The sequence below is a fragment of the Parasteatoda tepidariorum genome, chromosome 1 (assembly GCF_982258835.1).
Source record: "Parasteatoda tepidariorum strain Cologne lab strain chromosome 1, Ptep-v5.0, whole genome shotgun sequence".
NCBI lineage: Eukaryota > Metazoa > Arthropoda > Arachnida > Araneae > Theridiidae > Parasteatoda > Parasteatoda tepidariorum.
Window position 1 is genome coordinate 85,620,339 of NC_141755.1, and position 15,859 is coordinate 85,636,197.

Consider the following 15,859-nt stretch of genomic DNA (forward strand, 5'->3'; position numbering starts at 1 on the left):
TTAAAAACATTATTCGTGGCAAATCAGTGAGTCACATTCAATAAGGGTTCAGGGGTAAAATGTTGCATTGAAAATTTTGAAAGACGTTGAGATAATCCTTTTATGGGGAGCTATTAATACAAATCGGATTAAATCCATGTTGATAACCATTTGACGCAGAATCTTTATTTAAGGAAAATTTCATGCTTTTTTTAATTATTTTGTATTAATTTAGGTAAAAAAAGTTGAAAATATTGTATTTAGCATTTTAATAATTGATGATTATGAAATACAGCATAAAACACCAGTGTCTTTCGGTGAAATCTTCCAAATACGACTTTCTTCCAAACAATAATCTTTCAAATTCGCAGTTATTTAGATCTAAGAGAAACAGTTATTCACCATTAAAATATACTTAATTAACAAAATTAATTATTGATAATTTTTTAAATATGAACAAAAAAACTATTTTCAAACTACTTTTGTTTTTATTTAATATTTTAGCAGTAATATAATTCCGATAATCTAACAGGTATTTTTTAGTAACTATTAGGCTGTTATTTATAGTAGACAGTTAAATATATTTTAATTATATAGTTAATATATATAGTCAAATATGTTTTTGCATAAAATTATAGCTTTAAAAAAATTTTGCATAAAAGGGACACCGTTGTCCCTAGGTTCGCAGCGACTTCATAATTTTAGGCGAGAAATATATATCTTTGGAATTATCCTCAGTTTACCGAATGAAATTTGATTTTTATGGGATCATATGAAAAATAAGCATTAGACGGTTTCGTTTTTGCCGTTCGTTATTTTGATTACATAGCAATGTTTCTTTCTTAACTATAATGCGGTTCCCTTACTGGCTGTTCCCCCATTAAATCCGATTAATTTTTAAAACTGAAAATTTACAGCAATTAAACTGAATTAATGTAAATTAACTAAAACTGAAGTTGTTGCTAACCAGAAAGATAAACAACTAACCCCATAAGTTTAAACTTACATTTACGATTACTTTTCCTCTTTTAAGTGTTGATTATAGTAAATAGGAATTCCAGATTATGTAAAAAATAATAATAATAAATCAATAAATAAAAATAAAGAAACAAGCTTGAAATGACTTGAATTGCTTTTTTTTTCCTCTTAAAAAGACATAGTTTCGAAAGTCAGATTACAATAAAAAAAATTTTTAAACGTTCGGGATAAATTTTAATAAATTTAGTTAATTAACAGTTTTCATAGTATTGAAAATAAGTAAACAAATATTTAATATTAGAGCTTATAAAATTTTTTTGCTTTGTCTTCACTCAAATAGAGTCCTACATTTTTTTTCTCCAAAAAAAGTAATTTTTTTTTATCTCAAAAGTAAATGCAGGTAAGAAAACGGCTCAATTGAAAAGTAAAATAACCCATCCTATTTATTACGTGAAAGCAGCGCCCTCTGTTTGATGGAAACGAAGTTAGGAAGAGAGCCGGCGACTTTTCCTTCTTTCATTTCACTCTTTTTCGTCCCTCGGATGAAACGAGAACTTGTAAATAAGAAAAAGAGCATCTCTCTTTTCTTCGGATGTCGTCCCATAGGATGAGGTGATGCTTCTCTCCAATTCATCCATCCCTTCCTGGCTCATCCTCGCCATCAGCCTCACCTGTATTTGCCAGGGTATCGACTACAAATCGGGACCCAAAAATTACGAGGATTTCTTTAACCGCGGAGTCAAAGTGAGCTCGAAGACTTCTCGCGACAAACTTCCCAACCAAATCGAGAAATCGAAAGTTGATGTCCTGGGCTCTGTTCTAAAGAAACAGGTGGAGGCTTTGCGGAAGACGCAAAACAAGGAGCTGGAATTAGTGTTCCTTATTGACAGTTCGGCGTCTGTGGGTGCCGAGAATTTCTTCAATGAACTGAAATTTGTGAAAAAACTGTTGGCTGATTTCACAGTGGAGTACAATGCCACGCGGGTGTCAGTGATCACTTTCAGTTCTAAAAATCGGGTTGTCAAACATATTGACCACGTGAGCGAGGCGGATGTAAATAATCATAAGTGTGCTTTATTTGAGGAACAATTACCGACTATTACTTATCAAGGTGGAGGAACTTACACTCTCGGAGCCGTTCTCCAAGCTCAGGTATTTATTCAATTTTATCTATGCATGTATTATTGTGAATGTCAACATTCAAATAGTTGCTTTGGTCAATATCAAAATATTTGCAGGGATCTGTCCAGACATTTTGTAAAAGGTTTTGTTTTTGTAAAATTGTGAAAAAACTATTCATAATTTATGAATATAAAATAAGCGTTGAGTCACATTCTTTCAACCAGGGTCCCATTTTTGTGAAATTGTGCAAAAAGGGTCCTGTTATTGCAAAAATTTCGAAAAACCTTTTTAAGAAGTTTTTAAATTGTAAATAGATACAAGATTCTGCTCAGCAATTGCTGCTACTAAATTAGAGATGCAACATACAAATATTTGGTATTTAGCCTATACTGCTCAACACAGAATATTCATTTCAGACAAACCATGGAAACAAAGTCTCTTTTAAGGTGTTACGCATTAAGTAAACTTAAACAATTCTTAAATTTATAATATTTTATTTTGAAAATTGCCAGAAATGAATTTTTATTTAGTTACAAAAAAATAAAACGCGATTTAATATTAATAAGAATGCGGCCACGATGTTTGTAAAAGTAGAAATATTTTCTTAGATTACTACATTAGGAATTTAAACTTAGAAAACTGGGAAAACTTAGTTCGTTTCGAACCGTCTTTCTTTTTTTTTTCCCCGGGAAGAGTTTACTCGATTAACAAAACAATAATGAAGATAAACAAATTTGTGAAGGGTCCGATTAAAAGATAAATTATTTTGTTAAGGTTTCATGAAAGGATATATTAAGAAGGGTCAATCAAATTTTTTCATAACAGACCCCTGATTTGTTAAATATAATTTTTTCTCACTGTTACCTTCAAAATAAAAAATGACTAATTTCTCCTGTTAATGTCAACTTTCATTTAGTCTGGTGAATGTTCGAAATATTTGTAATAAGAGAAAAGAGAAATTAACAAAGAAAATCGATAAGTTTAATTCACTACACATAAACTGCAAACACGTGGAATCCGTATAATACAATAAAAATACAAAGAAAAGAAAAACATTTTTTACAGGAAGAAGAAGAAAAACTACCAAAAATAACAAATTTATTATCAAAATTCTTCAAAAAAAAAAATCAGCTTATACTATTGTTATAATATATTTTTCTTTAGCTATATTAATACAATAATAGAAAACACCATAATTTGCGGATACAATAGTATGAGCTGAAGATAAGATAATATCTGTTTTTTTATTTTGTTTTCCGGTTTTTTAAAATTTTACAAGAATTTTGATAATAAATTTGTTGTTTTTGGGAGTTTGAATTCTTCTTCTTTAAAAAATATTTTTCCTTTATTTATATATGGGCATGATTAAGCGACTGCAATCATGCCGTTTTGCATGAAATTGTGGAGCCTTAACCTCCATGAACCCCCAGGCCCACAACGGGCTGTTGTGGCTTAAGTATAGCTTTGGCACTTAAAACTGGATTATGCTTGAACTGTTTTTATTTTATTTTCACACAAAAGTGACTTATATGTACACTGTGAACAAAATTATCGAATTTTGTAACTTTTTTATTAAATTCTGTGATATTTAAATCATATCTGATTGTTAGAGGATAAAAAATGTTTTTATGTTTGGTGGTTTACAAGCTAGTGTCTAAATCAGACAATTTTTTCTCAAATGTGCCCCAATCTATATTGTTCTGTTTTTTTCTTTCTTTTTTTTTACAAAAACATGCTATGTTTCAGGTTCGCGATGTACGCTTATATACATATTAATTTTCTACTAAATTTCACTTGAGTAGCCGAAACAGTGTTTGGAGAAAGAATGAAAAAAATATTTCCATTGAAATGCTTATTGTTTAAATGCTTTTTAACATCAATTAAGTTGAAAAGAAAATCAACATGATACTCACCAGTTGATTGATAAAATCTGATGTCTATAAATTATTTTGCAAAAACATTTTTGAAAGTTTAACTGATACTTTAGCTGATAATTTTAACAACTCAGATAGTCTTAGGCTTATATCTTTTTTTTCCTAAGTATGAAAAGATGCAGTTAAAAATAAATAAATAAAGTTACGTTAGCTAATATAAAATCATCACTGTTAATATCCAATATTTAAATATTTAATTATTAATATATTAAGAAAAGGAATACAGCATTATGGAAAATAATTTTAAAAAACGAGAAAAAAAATTTGCAAATTAATATAAATAATATAAAATAATTTATCCATGTAAATAATTTTATATCATTGAAAATAGTTTGAATAATTTAAGAAATATCAAGAAATTTCTGATATTCTTCATAGGTGTAAAAAATAAAAAGACGCTAATTTATTTTGTTCCAGTCATGCACAAAATTGAAAAAGAAATACTTACACAATTTTTTTTTGCTTTTCCTGGTGGCTTTACGATATTAGTTTAAGCAAAACTCGTTTTTTACAGTTAATAGCATTAAAATTATCAATTCCATCATGTAATTAATCCTATCTCATCAATTTACTATTACTATACTCGAGGCCAAACTCAGCCGCACAATTAAAAAACTAAGTGAGAGATAGATTTTGAGGAAATTGGGCCTGTCAACTATTTTACTTTTCATCGCTAACCCTATCAACGTATTCAGAAAACTATTCGGAAATATATATATATATATATATATATATATATATATATATATATATATATAGATAGATAGATAGATAGATAGATAGATAGATAGATAGATAGATAGATAGATAGATAGATAGATAGATAGATAGATAGATAGATAGATAGATAGATAGATAGATAGATAGATAGATAGATAGATAGATAGATAGATAGATAGATAGATAGATAGATAGATAGATAGATAGATAGATAGATAGATAGATAGATAGATAGATAGATAGATAGATAGATAGATAGATAGATAGATAGATAGATAGATAGATAGATAGATAGATAGATAGATAGATAGATAGATAGATAGATAGATAGATAGATAGATAGATAGATAGATAGATAGATAGATAGATAGATAGATAGATAGATAGATAGATAGATAGATAGATAGATAGATAGATAGATAGATAGATAGATAGATAGATAGATAGATAGATAGATAGATAGATAGATAGATAGATAGATAGATAGATAGATAGATAGATAGATAGATAGATAGATAGATAGATAGATAGATAGATAGATAGATAGATAGATAGATAGATAGATAGATAGATAGATAGATAGATAGATAGATAGATAGATAGATAGATAGATAGATAGATAGATAGATAGATAGATAGATAGATAGATAGATAGATAGATAGATAGATAGATAGATAGATAGATAGATAGATAGATAGATAGATAGATAGATAGATAGATAGATAGATAGATAGATAGATAGATAGATAGATAGATAGATAGATAGATAGATAGATAGATAGATAGATAGATAGATAGATAGATAGATAGATAGATAGATAGATAGATAGATAGATAGATTAGATAGATAGATAGATAGATAGATAGATTAATTTCAGTTTTGAATATTTTGTCCACATTTATCAGTTTCTACGAAATTAGATAACACGGAAAAAATCTTAAAATTAAAAAGCAATTTTCGATTATTAACAAGGTTAGTAACAAACTTATGCAGGGGTCTGTCCAGACATTTTGTGAAAGGTCCTGTTTTTGTAAAATTGTGAAAAAATTACTCATTTGTGATTATGAAATATGCGTTAAGTCACAGTCTTTCAACCAGGGTCCGCTTTTGTGAATTTGTGCAAATAGGGTCCTGTTATTGCAAAAAACCTTTTCAAAGAGTTTTTAAATTGTAAATAGATACAAGATTATTCTCAACACTGTAAAATAAAAATTAAATTTTCAAAAACAAACAGCTATTGCTGCTACTAAATTAGAGATGCAACATACAAATATTTGGTATTTAGCCTATTCTGCACAACACAGAATATTCTTTTCGGACGAATAATGGAAACAAAATCACTCACATTTTTAATAATTTCAAATGACATATTTTAAATAATACAACTTAGTTATGTATCACTTCTAATGTGTTACACGTTAAACAATTCTTAAATTTATAATATTTTTTTAAAATATTGACATTAGTTAATTTTTATTTACATAATATTTTATCAATTAATATTATGAATAATATATTGCTCAATTATTTATTTACAAATAAAACATCGTTTAATATCAATAAGAATGAATGTACACGCGATGTTTTTAGAAGTAGAAATGTTTTCTTAGAATACTGCATTTGGAATTTATAAATTTTTTTTGACTTCGAAGAGGTTAAGGTACATAATATAAATGTAGATAAATATAAATATAGATCAAACTTAGCTTCAGAATTAAAGCAGAAAAACACGATTAACAAATTATTAGAGCAATACACATCGATCACCAGTAGAAATATATGAAGTATAGTTGAAAATATCTATAATAGCTGAACACTCAGCATCAGTCAATTTTTTCCGCCCATTTACAATAATACCAGGGGTCTGTCCAGACATTTTGTGAAAGGTCCGTTTTTCGTGAAATTGTGAAAAAATTACTCACATTCTTCTAACCAGGGTCCGCTTTTATGAATTTGTGCAAATAGGGTCCGTTATTGCAAAAAAAAAGCTTTTTCAAGGAGTTTTTAAATTGTAAAGACATGCAAGATTATGCTCAACACTGTAAAATTATAATTAAAAAAATTAAATTTTAAAAAATAAACAACAATTGCTGCTTCTAAATTAGAGATGCAACATACAAATATTTGGTATTTAGCCTATACTGCTGAACGCAGAATATTAATTTCGGATGAATAATGGAAGAATCGTCTGCCAAAGACAAAACTTAATTCGTTTACATCCATCTTTCTTGTTTTCTGCCCTGGAAAGGGTTTATTCGATTAACAAAACAATAATGAAGATAAACAAATTTGTGAAGGGTCCGATTAAAAGAAAAATCATTTTGTGAAGGGTCCGTTTTTAAGTTAAAATATTTTGTGAAGGGTCCGTTTTTATGAAAAGATATTTTGTGAAGATTGTTAACGGACCCAAATTTCTTCTAAACAGACCCCTGAATACGCAAATGTCTATCGAGTGTCTATTGTGAAGGGTCCGATTAAAAGATAAATTATTTTGCGAAGGGACCGATTAAAAGATAAATTATTTTGTGAAGGGTCCGTTTTTATGATAAGATATTTTGTAAGGAGTCCGTTAACGGACCCAAATTTCTTCTAAACAGACCCCGGATAGTCGACCACCTGCACGAATTCACTTCTTCATGATTTAAAGGCACATAAGTGGGAATTGGCTGTGTTTTACAAACAGATGGATGTAATTCGTAGAAACATGTTAATTAGCAATTTAGCATAACTGTTGATTGGGCACCACTGTTAGTTTACAGTTACAACAGTTACAAAATATCGAAATAAAGCTCTTTTTAGTTTTATTAGTTTAGTTTTTTAGATTTCAATTGTTTAAATTTGGGACTTCTTTCTCGGTAAAGGCTTGTTATTTAGCATTGCTGTCAATTGCTAATTGCCTCCTATTCACCTCAATAATTTAGAAATATTGTAAAAAAATTTTATTGTTTTTCTTTGTATCTGATAAAGAATGCATAATTTAAATGTGAGATTTCTATCTTGGCAAAAACGTTATTAAGCGTAACTGTTAATTACGCCCCAGTACTCCCGATAAATTCCGATAATTTTAAATATTGAAATGAACATTTTTTAAGTTTTTCTATTTATCTGATCTAAAACTGAGTCTTCCCTCTTGTTAAGAATGTTTTTTCAGCATTATTGTCAATTTTAGGCTAATTACGCTCAATTTCATTGATAATTAAGAAATATCGGAATGAAACTTTTTTAGTTTTTCATTTTATATGATAATGAAAGCATGGTCTAAATTTAAAACTTCTATCTTAGTAAAAACGTTATTTAGCCCTACTGCCAATTCGGCCAATTGCCCCCTAATCACCCTGATAAACCGAGATAATTTCAAATATCGAAATGAGTCCTTCTTAATATTTCAATTTATCTCATAAAAAAACACAGGTTCTAAATTTGAGTTTTCCATTTTGGTAAAAACGTGTTATCACTGTCAATTTTTAGATATTACCTATAATTATATTGGTAGTTACAAATTATCAAAATTTAACTTTAAAGTTCCTTATAATCTTTTAAAAAATGCATGTTTCAAATTTGAGACTTCCTTCTTGGTCAAAACTTTTTATTTAGCATTACTGCCAATTTTAGGCTAATTACTCCTTATTACCCAGAGAATTACAAAATATCGAAGTAAAACTTTTTTTAAGACACTCTTTTTACCTGATAACGAGCACATGGTTCAAATTTGAGACTTCTATCCTCAGAAAAATGTTATTTAATGATACTGACATAGTCTAATTACCTGTAATAACTTCTATATACAGAGGTCTGTCCAGACATTTTGTGAAAGGTCCGGATTTTGTGAAATTGTGAAAAAAAATTACTCAAATTTTTTCAACCAGGATCCTGGTTTTATGAATTTGTGCAAATAGGGTCGGGTTATTGCAAAAAACTTTTTCAAGCAGTTTTTAAATTGTAAAGAGATACAAGATTATGCTCAGCACTGTAAAATTATAATTAAAAAAATTAAATTTTCAAAAATAAACAGCAATTGCTGCTTCTAAATTAGAGATGCAACATAAAAATATTTGGTATTTAGCTATACTGCTGAACGCAGAATATTCATTTCGGACGAATAATGGAAGAATCGTCTGCGAAGACAAGACTTAATTCGTTTACATCCATCTTTCTTGTTTTCTGCCCTGGGAAGGGTTTATTCAATTAACAAAACAATAACGAAAATAAACAAATTCGTAAAGGGTCCGATTAAAAGAAAAATCATTTTGTGAAGGGTCCGTTTGCATTAAAAGATATTTTGTGTGTTAATGGACCCAAATTTCTTCTAAACAGACCCCTGATATATCCCAATAGTTCGAATTCCAGCAATGGCTGGTCGATTCGAATTCCGCATCCGGCTAGCACCGACCATAGTGCTGACGTAAAATATCCTCAGTGGTAAACGGATCATGGGTCAGAGTCCCTTTGTCGTCAGATTAAGCATCGGAGGTTTTTGTGATTTTCCTCTCCATGTAACGCAAATGCGGGTTAGTTCTATCGGAAAGTTCTCCACGAAGGCAAATTTCTCCCACTACTTGATCCAGAAGTTCCCTTGTCCTCTGTGTTGGATTCAAAATTACCAGCTTACATAGCTGAACACTTTTAATCATAAACCGAAAATTGGGTCTGCTGTTCAACGACGGTTTATAAAATAAAATAAAGTATGTACCCCAATAATTATAAAATATTGAAATGAATTTTTTTATTCATAAAGGGCTAAGTTCAGAGTTGTAAGTGAAAAATTATAATAATAAAATCGTTCAACATCCATTGTCATTGTCGTGGAAATGTTGATAATACAAGTAGTGTAATTTATATGATGATAATACTAATAAATACAAATTGTGTTTCAAATTTTTTTAAAAAATGAGCCTAAACGCTCTTTTTATTACTAAAGAAATTGTGTAACAGTTTTTCAACGTTTCTCACATTAACATCGACTGATACGACTGAACTCATTACTACTCAAATTGAGCATAAAAGAAAGGGTGTTTTGCAACTTTTCTTTTATACTTCGTGATCTAAGTGTAATCTAACACTTCTTCATTTTCGTGTGAAGATTGTGAGTCACTCTGCAACAATAGGCATTTCTTAAATTTCTGAGAGAATATTTCAAATGTTTATATTATTGATTTTTTTTCCATCAATAAATTGTTTTTGATGATCAAATAGTTTGCACTAAATGATTTTAGTTTGTTAATTTCACTAAAATTCCTAGAAATTTACGCTATTGGAAATTTTAGAATGCGCATTGTTCCGGATCAAATAACGATGAAAAGTCCTGGCACTGAGGAAATTGGTACGCATATTTACTGAACAATGTTACGGAACAAAAAATCCGATATACCATTATTTTTACAGTAATTATTACCGCAAAATACCTGAATCACTCTAATTAAATCAATACTGTAAAATTCCCGTCATATTATTTTATGGTTAAAAATGGTTTTTACATGCATTGTAAAAAATTCCGGTTCAAATCGCGATGAAAAGTCATGGCTCTCAGGAAATTGGTACGCATATTTACTGGACAATGTTATGGAACAAAAAATCCGATATACCGTTATTTTTACAGTAATTATTACCGCAAAATACCTGAATCACTCTAATTAAATAAATATTACTGTAGAATTTACGGCATATTATTTTATGGTAAAAATGGATTTTACACGCAAAAAAAAATGAAAATTTGATGATGCTCCTAAAGATTTGAGCCGGAATTTTTCCCAGCGTGTTAAACTATAACATGGCTAAAATTAGCATCAACATTAATTAGGTGAAATGAACCACATTATCATTCTAATTTCGTTACACGGTACTATGATTCGTCATGGGTCAATTTATAACCGAATTAAAGGCTGCATTACGGTTTCAAGTACGAATGTTATGTATTACTTTGAACGGATTTTCCAGATATTGTAGTGGTGTTTTATTGCATTTTGATGTCGAGAAAAAAACACGAAAGATGCGTTACTTTGTCCAATATTTTGCGTACTTTTTCGTATTTCATTGATGTAAACCAATCAAAAATATGAAAAATATAGCAACTGAATATAGCAACTATAAGCAAAAATATAGCAACTGAAAGCATTGCTCAACCTTTTACTCAATCTGACAGTTGACTCACCGAATTGAAGTCATCTTCTTACTATAATCTTTGCTTTTCTGTTATTTTTAATGAGTTTCAATATTAATTTTAGAGGAAAAAATTTGATTGGAAAAATCTGTTTTGGGATCCCCTCAAGAATGATAGTATTATCGAAAAAAGAATGTTTTTAGTATTTATTACATTTATTTCACACTATTAATATTTAATTTTATCATAGATATATTACAAAACCACGTAACTAAAAGAGAAAATGCAAATTTTTGAACCAGAAACAAAAATGACTGAACTTGTTCGTAACCTTTATGTAGCCACTAGGTCAATGTTTGACATTTCGCTCATTTAGACAAGTCAATGGTGTTTTAAACCTTGATGGGGTTATAAAAACTCCAGCTAATAAAAATAAATATAACGTTAAAAGTATAAAAAAGTTAGACATTCCCGCTACAGTCCGTTTTGGGTCAGGGGGTCATGGAGTTCAAAACTTCATAATTTCAAGACCAACAGTATGATTGTGTCAATGCGGCATGGCACACAACGCCGCCTTTATTTCCCAAGTAAGCTGGAACCCATCGATCTGACTCTAAGTGGGATTACAGTAGCCAGAGAATCGAACCCTAGACCTTGAGAATGACAATTCAATACCTTTAACCATTGAGCCAACGCGGTTCAAGTTTAACATTTTGCTATTTTAAAACTAATAACACAAAAGAGTTTAGAATGATTTGCTGCTTTACTACATTCAGTTATGAGTATTCATTATATCGGTTTTTTTTAAAAAAGCAGACAAATTTGACATACATTTTCGCATTTCTCTCGCTTGCAGCAATAAAGTTTTAGTGGTATTTTCATCACATGCCTGTAATTTTTTTATCTTAATAATAGACGATGAAAAACTATGTAACTTCAATTTTATCATTGTGCAGGCATCGGTACACGGATGATCATTCCTTTAAGACTCTTTGTCAAATACCAAATAGTCAGTATAAACAAAGGCTAACTTAAGCAATAATAAAGAGCAGTAGAACAAGATCAAGTAAAGAAGCAGACGATATTTTTAGAACAGATTTAGATTTGACTAAAATAAGCCGAGTTTTTTGGAAAAGAATTGTAGTAAGCCCGTTACGGCGGAAAAGAAAGACATAATTTTTGTTGAGAAATGTGGACTACCCGTTACAGTAAGTGGAATGAGTTTTAACTTTTATCATCACTTAAACAACTTTCTGCAGTTTTTTTTCTTTTTTTAAGTTTTTATGACTTTTTCAAAAAAAATCGTCTGAAGTGATCGAATTGTTAGTCTTAGTTAGAAATGATGAAAAACTTTCTAATAGATAAATAAATGTCCTTTTTTACATTGATAGTATCTTAACACTCTGTACTGCCCCTCTCCCTATAAAATAGGTGCAAGGATAATTGCTTCATTTAAACCACTGACTTCTTTTTCTCATAAAAAAAGGAACAAGGATGACCATCCTATTGATAATCTCATACAGAATTCCCTTTCTCTTCTATAAAAAGGGAGAGAAGATAATTCCAGTTGACCAGAAGCCACACCCCCCTCCCTCAAAAAACAGTCATTCTGAAATTTCCAAAATAAATGTTCAGTAAATAAATAATAATAGTTTCCTGTATTCATAAGACCTTTTAAGGATTTGTTATATAAATCCGATGTTTCATTATCCTCTGGGTGGACTTAAAAATCATAAACCCATAGAGATGAACGCTTAAAGGCACTATTCTGAAAAGCTCACCATTTTGAATTGCGAAACACTGTTTTCAACCTCGGAAAGTGAGATCTGCTTTTACCATCGTAGTAATTTGTGAGTTAAAAAAAATATTTGAAATACTATATATATAATTATTTTTCTACTGAAATGAATTTGATATTTGATTACTTCTTTTTTGCCAATTATTTATGTTAAAAATAGTTTTCTCAGTAGAAGTTAATATATTTAGCCCCAAGGTCAAGGAAATTAATCTTGCTTTTTCATTTCTTTCTGTATTTAGTTTGCTTAAATTCTATTGAAACTGAATCAGTGATTATGTATAACAATGAAACTGAAAGGCATAATTTTAATCATTTAGCTAATTTTAATTTTATTTTATTTTAGGGAGCATGTCATATTAAATTTAACGATAATATTTTTAAAATTTTAAGAACAATTATACGTTCTATGTTCGATTCATAAAAAGTGGTTAAATACCAAATATTTGTATGTTGCATCTCTAATTTAGTAGCAGCAATTGTTGAGTAGAATTTTGTGCAGTTTTTCACAAAGTGTGGTACGCGTACCCCCAGGGGTACGGAAACAGTTCAGCGGGGGTACGCGTTCTTATGCGAAATATCTTGCAACAAATGAAAATTTCAAAAATTTATATTTAAAAACAAAGCCAGCCATGAAAATTTACGATTGTGTATTTCTCTATTGACTTTTTTTTGCAGAGTTAACAATTAATAATTAGTGGTGTCAACAGCCAGCTATGATTTTTAACTTTTGTGCAATTTTTTTATAGTAAAATATACATTAATTTTTTATTGGTGGTACACAGCATCGCGAAACATTTAGAAAGGGTACGCAAATGTCATAAGTTTGGGAAACACTTCCCAAATGGAATATAAACTTAAATAATTTACGATATTTAAAATATCTTATCTGAAAGTTCGAAAAATAGATTTGTGTAACAATTATTATTAAAAAAAATGAGTTATATTACTCTCGCATTCAGGAAAATTATATGTAAAAATAAGATTTGACTCAAATTTCAATCAAAAACTAGTTTGTTAAGTTCATGGAAACTTATCTTTTTAAACAGCTCCTATTTTGTTATTTTTTTTATTGGATTTAAATAAAATAAACAGTCAACTAATCGGAGAAGAAAATCAACTCCATCGATACTTTCGATCTGTTAATTTGGGTTAAAATAAAAATAAAATGTTATTCAAGTTTGCCCTGTCTAGTTGTTTTGTTTATCATATTTTTAAAAATATTCAAATCTCTTTGTATTTTGATTAAGAATCCTCCAATGTGATTACACGGCATGCTTTTTTTAAATAAATGTATCTTGTTTTCAACACATTGGGAAAATGCGACAACCATTTTTAATTACGATACCCAAATGATAGTTAAAATAAGTTAATTGTTCGCCTAAATTTTTTCTAAACGACAATTTCCTTAGGTATCAAATGATACAAAAATTTCATTCATTTTTTATGCTTGTATCAGAATTTTCGTAATTCAAAATTTCAGTTTTAAATTTATGTTTTTTGAAAGAAGATTTCAAATTTTTTTCTGCTTTGTTTATATTTTATTTTATAACAGTCGTTTAACAGTCTACCCAATTTTGATTTTACGACTACTAGTGTTCAACTCCGTAGCCTTGTAATTTTGAACCCAATACAGAAGACAAGGGAACTCCTGGATCAAGTTATAAGAGAAATTTCCCTTCGTGGAGGACTTTTTGATGGAACTAACCCGCATTTGCATTATATGGAGAGGAAAACCACGTAAACCTCCTACGGTTAGCCAGACGACACAGAAACTCTAACCCATGATCCGTCTACCACTGGGGATATTTTACGCCCGCTCTGTGGTCGGTGCGAGCCGGGTGCGGAATTCGAATCGACCAGCCATTGGTGGGATTCGAACCCGCTTCACCTCATTAGAAGACGAACACTCTATCCCCTGAGCCACCACGGCTTTGCTTTGTTTACAAAAAAAAGTTAGCGCCACAACAAAATAAAATAAAATTTTGGAATTTATTAATATTATCAAATACGAAAGAAAAGAAAATGTGCCAACCGCCCTCTCTTTTAACACCTCTTCATTGAATAAAACAATAGAATACAGTTAGAGTAAAAACTCTTAGAATAAAAACTCTTAGAATAAAAACTTAAAGAATCTCTCAGAATTAACAGTAGTATATGGGGGGGGCTAGAGGACACTTTTGCCCTTTCCATATACTACTATTGATTTCCTATTTTTATATTAAAAAAAATTAAAATAGGCCTATATTTTACATTTTTTATGAAATATTAAAGAAAATCAGCATATTTAAAAATTCTTATTTTTATATTAATAATTTTTATTTTATTAAAACCTTATTGAAAATATCGTTTTTTATTTTACATGTAATTCATAATCGTAATATTTATTTTTACCTTTAAAATCAAAAATATATTTTCCACTATTAATTTTTCTTATAGCTTTATCAGATAATTCACCATGACATTTCGAGAGATAAAAATCTTTCTCATCATTGTCTACTTCTAATCTAGCTATAATAGAGTCACCGTATTTTGTATTTATTTTTCTCAGTGATATTAAATTATATTTACCTATCTCGAGTTCATTTAATTTATATGTTTCAGGAAATCGTTTGAGGTCATTAAATTCTTCCATTTATTTAAGAACATTTTTTGTAATATAATTTTATTATCTATATCTAAAAAATAATAGGGCTATAAAGTTAAGTATGTCATAAAGTTTAACTGACGTTTTCTAGAACTAGGATTTGATCACAAGAGTCTACTACTAAGTCTAATAATTTTTACTATTTAATTAAAACATCATTAATTAATTTAGAAAAAAATGGCAAAATGGCCTACCGGATTGATGTACTGAGACTCCGATTCCTACAGCTGTTTACGAATTCAGGAACCAGAGTCCCAGTACACCAACCCAGCCTACGTGGCCGACACTGTTATAACATTACATATACATTATTAATACATAAACAATATTAACACATAAACAATACATTAATACATAAACAATAAATTAATACATAAACAATACATTAATACATAAACAATACATTAACACATAAACAATACAAACAACATTAATACATAAAAACATCCAGGACATGGAGCCACAAGTCTCCGCCCACCTCGATGACGCTCTGTGGGATGTTTTATATGGCTTTATAATGATCCCCCTATTGACGCTTAACGCAAATAACACTCCTGCTACTCACGAAAGCTTCTGGGGATCGAA

At 29.4% G+C, this 15,859-nt stretch overlaps 1 protein-coding gene across 2 annotated transcripts in view; it reads left to right on the forward strand.

The window, feature by feature from the left end:
• Positions 1 to 1,473: 1,473 nt before the first annotated feature.
• LOC107450057 (sushi, von Willebrand factor type A, EGF and pentraxin domain-containing protein 1) overlaps positions 1,474 to 15,859 on the forward strand; it is a 130,083-nt gene continuing 115,697 nt past the window's right edge. Inside the window, exon 1 of one of the 2 annotated variants that reach the window (XR_011636554.2) lies at positions 1,474 to 2,109. Coding sequence is in view for 1 of the 2 variants with exons in the window: in XM_043039731.3 (XP_042895665.2) it covers positions 1,573 to 2,109 (537 nt within the window). In the remaining variant the exon portion in view is untranslated. The remainder of the gene's footprint in view (positions 2,110 to 15,859) is intronic. The other variant, XM_043039731.3, reaches the window with a different exon arrangement.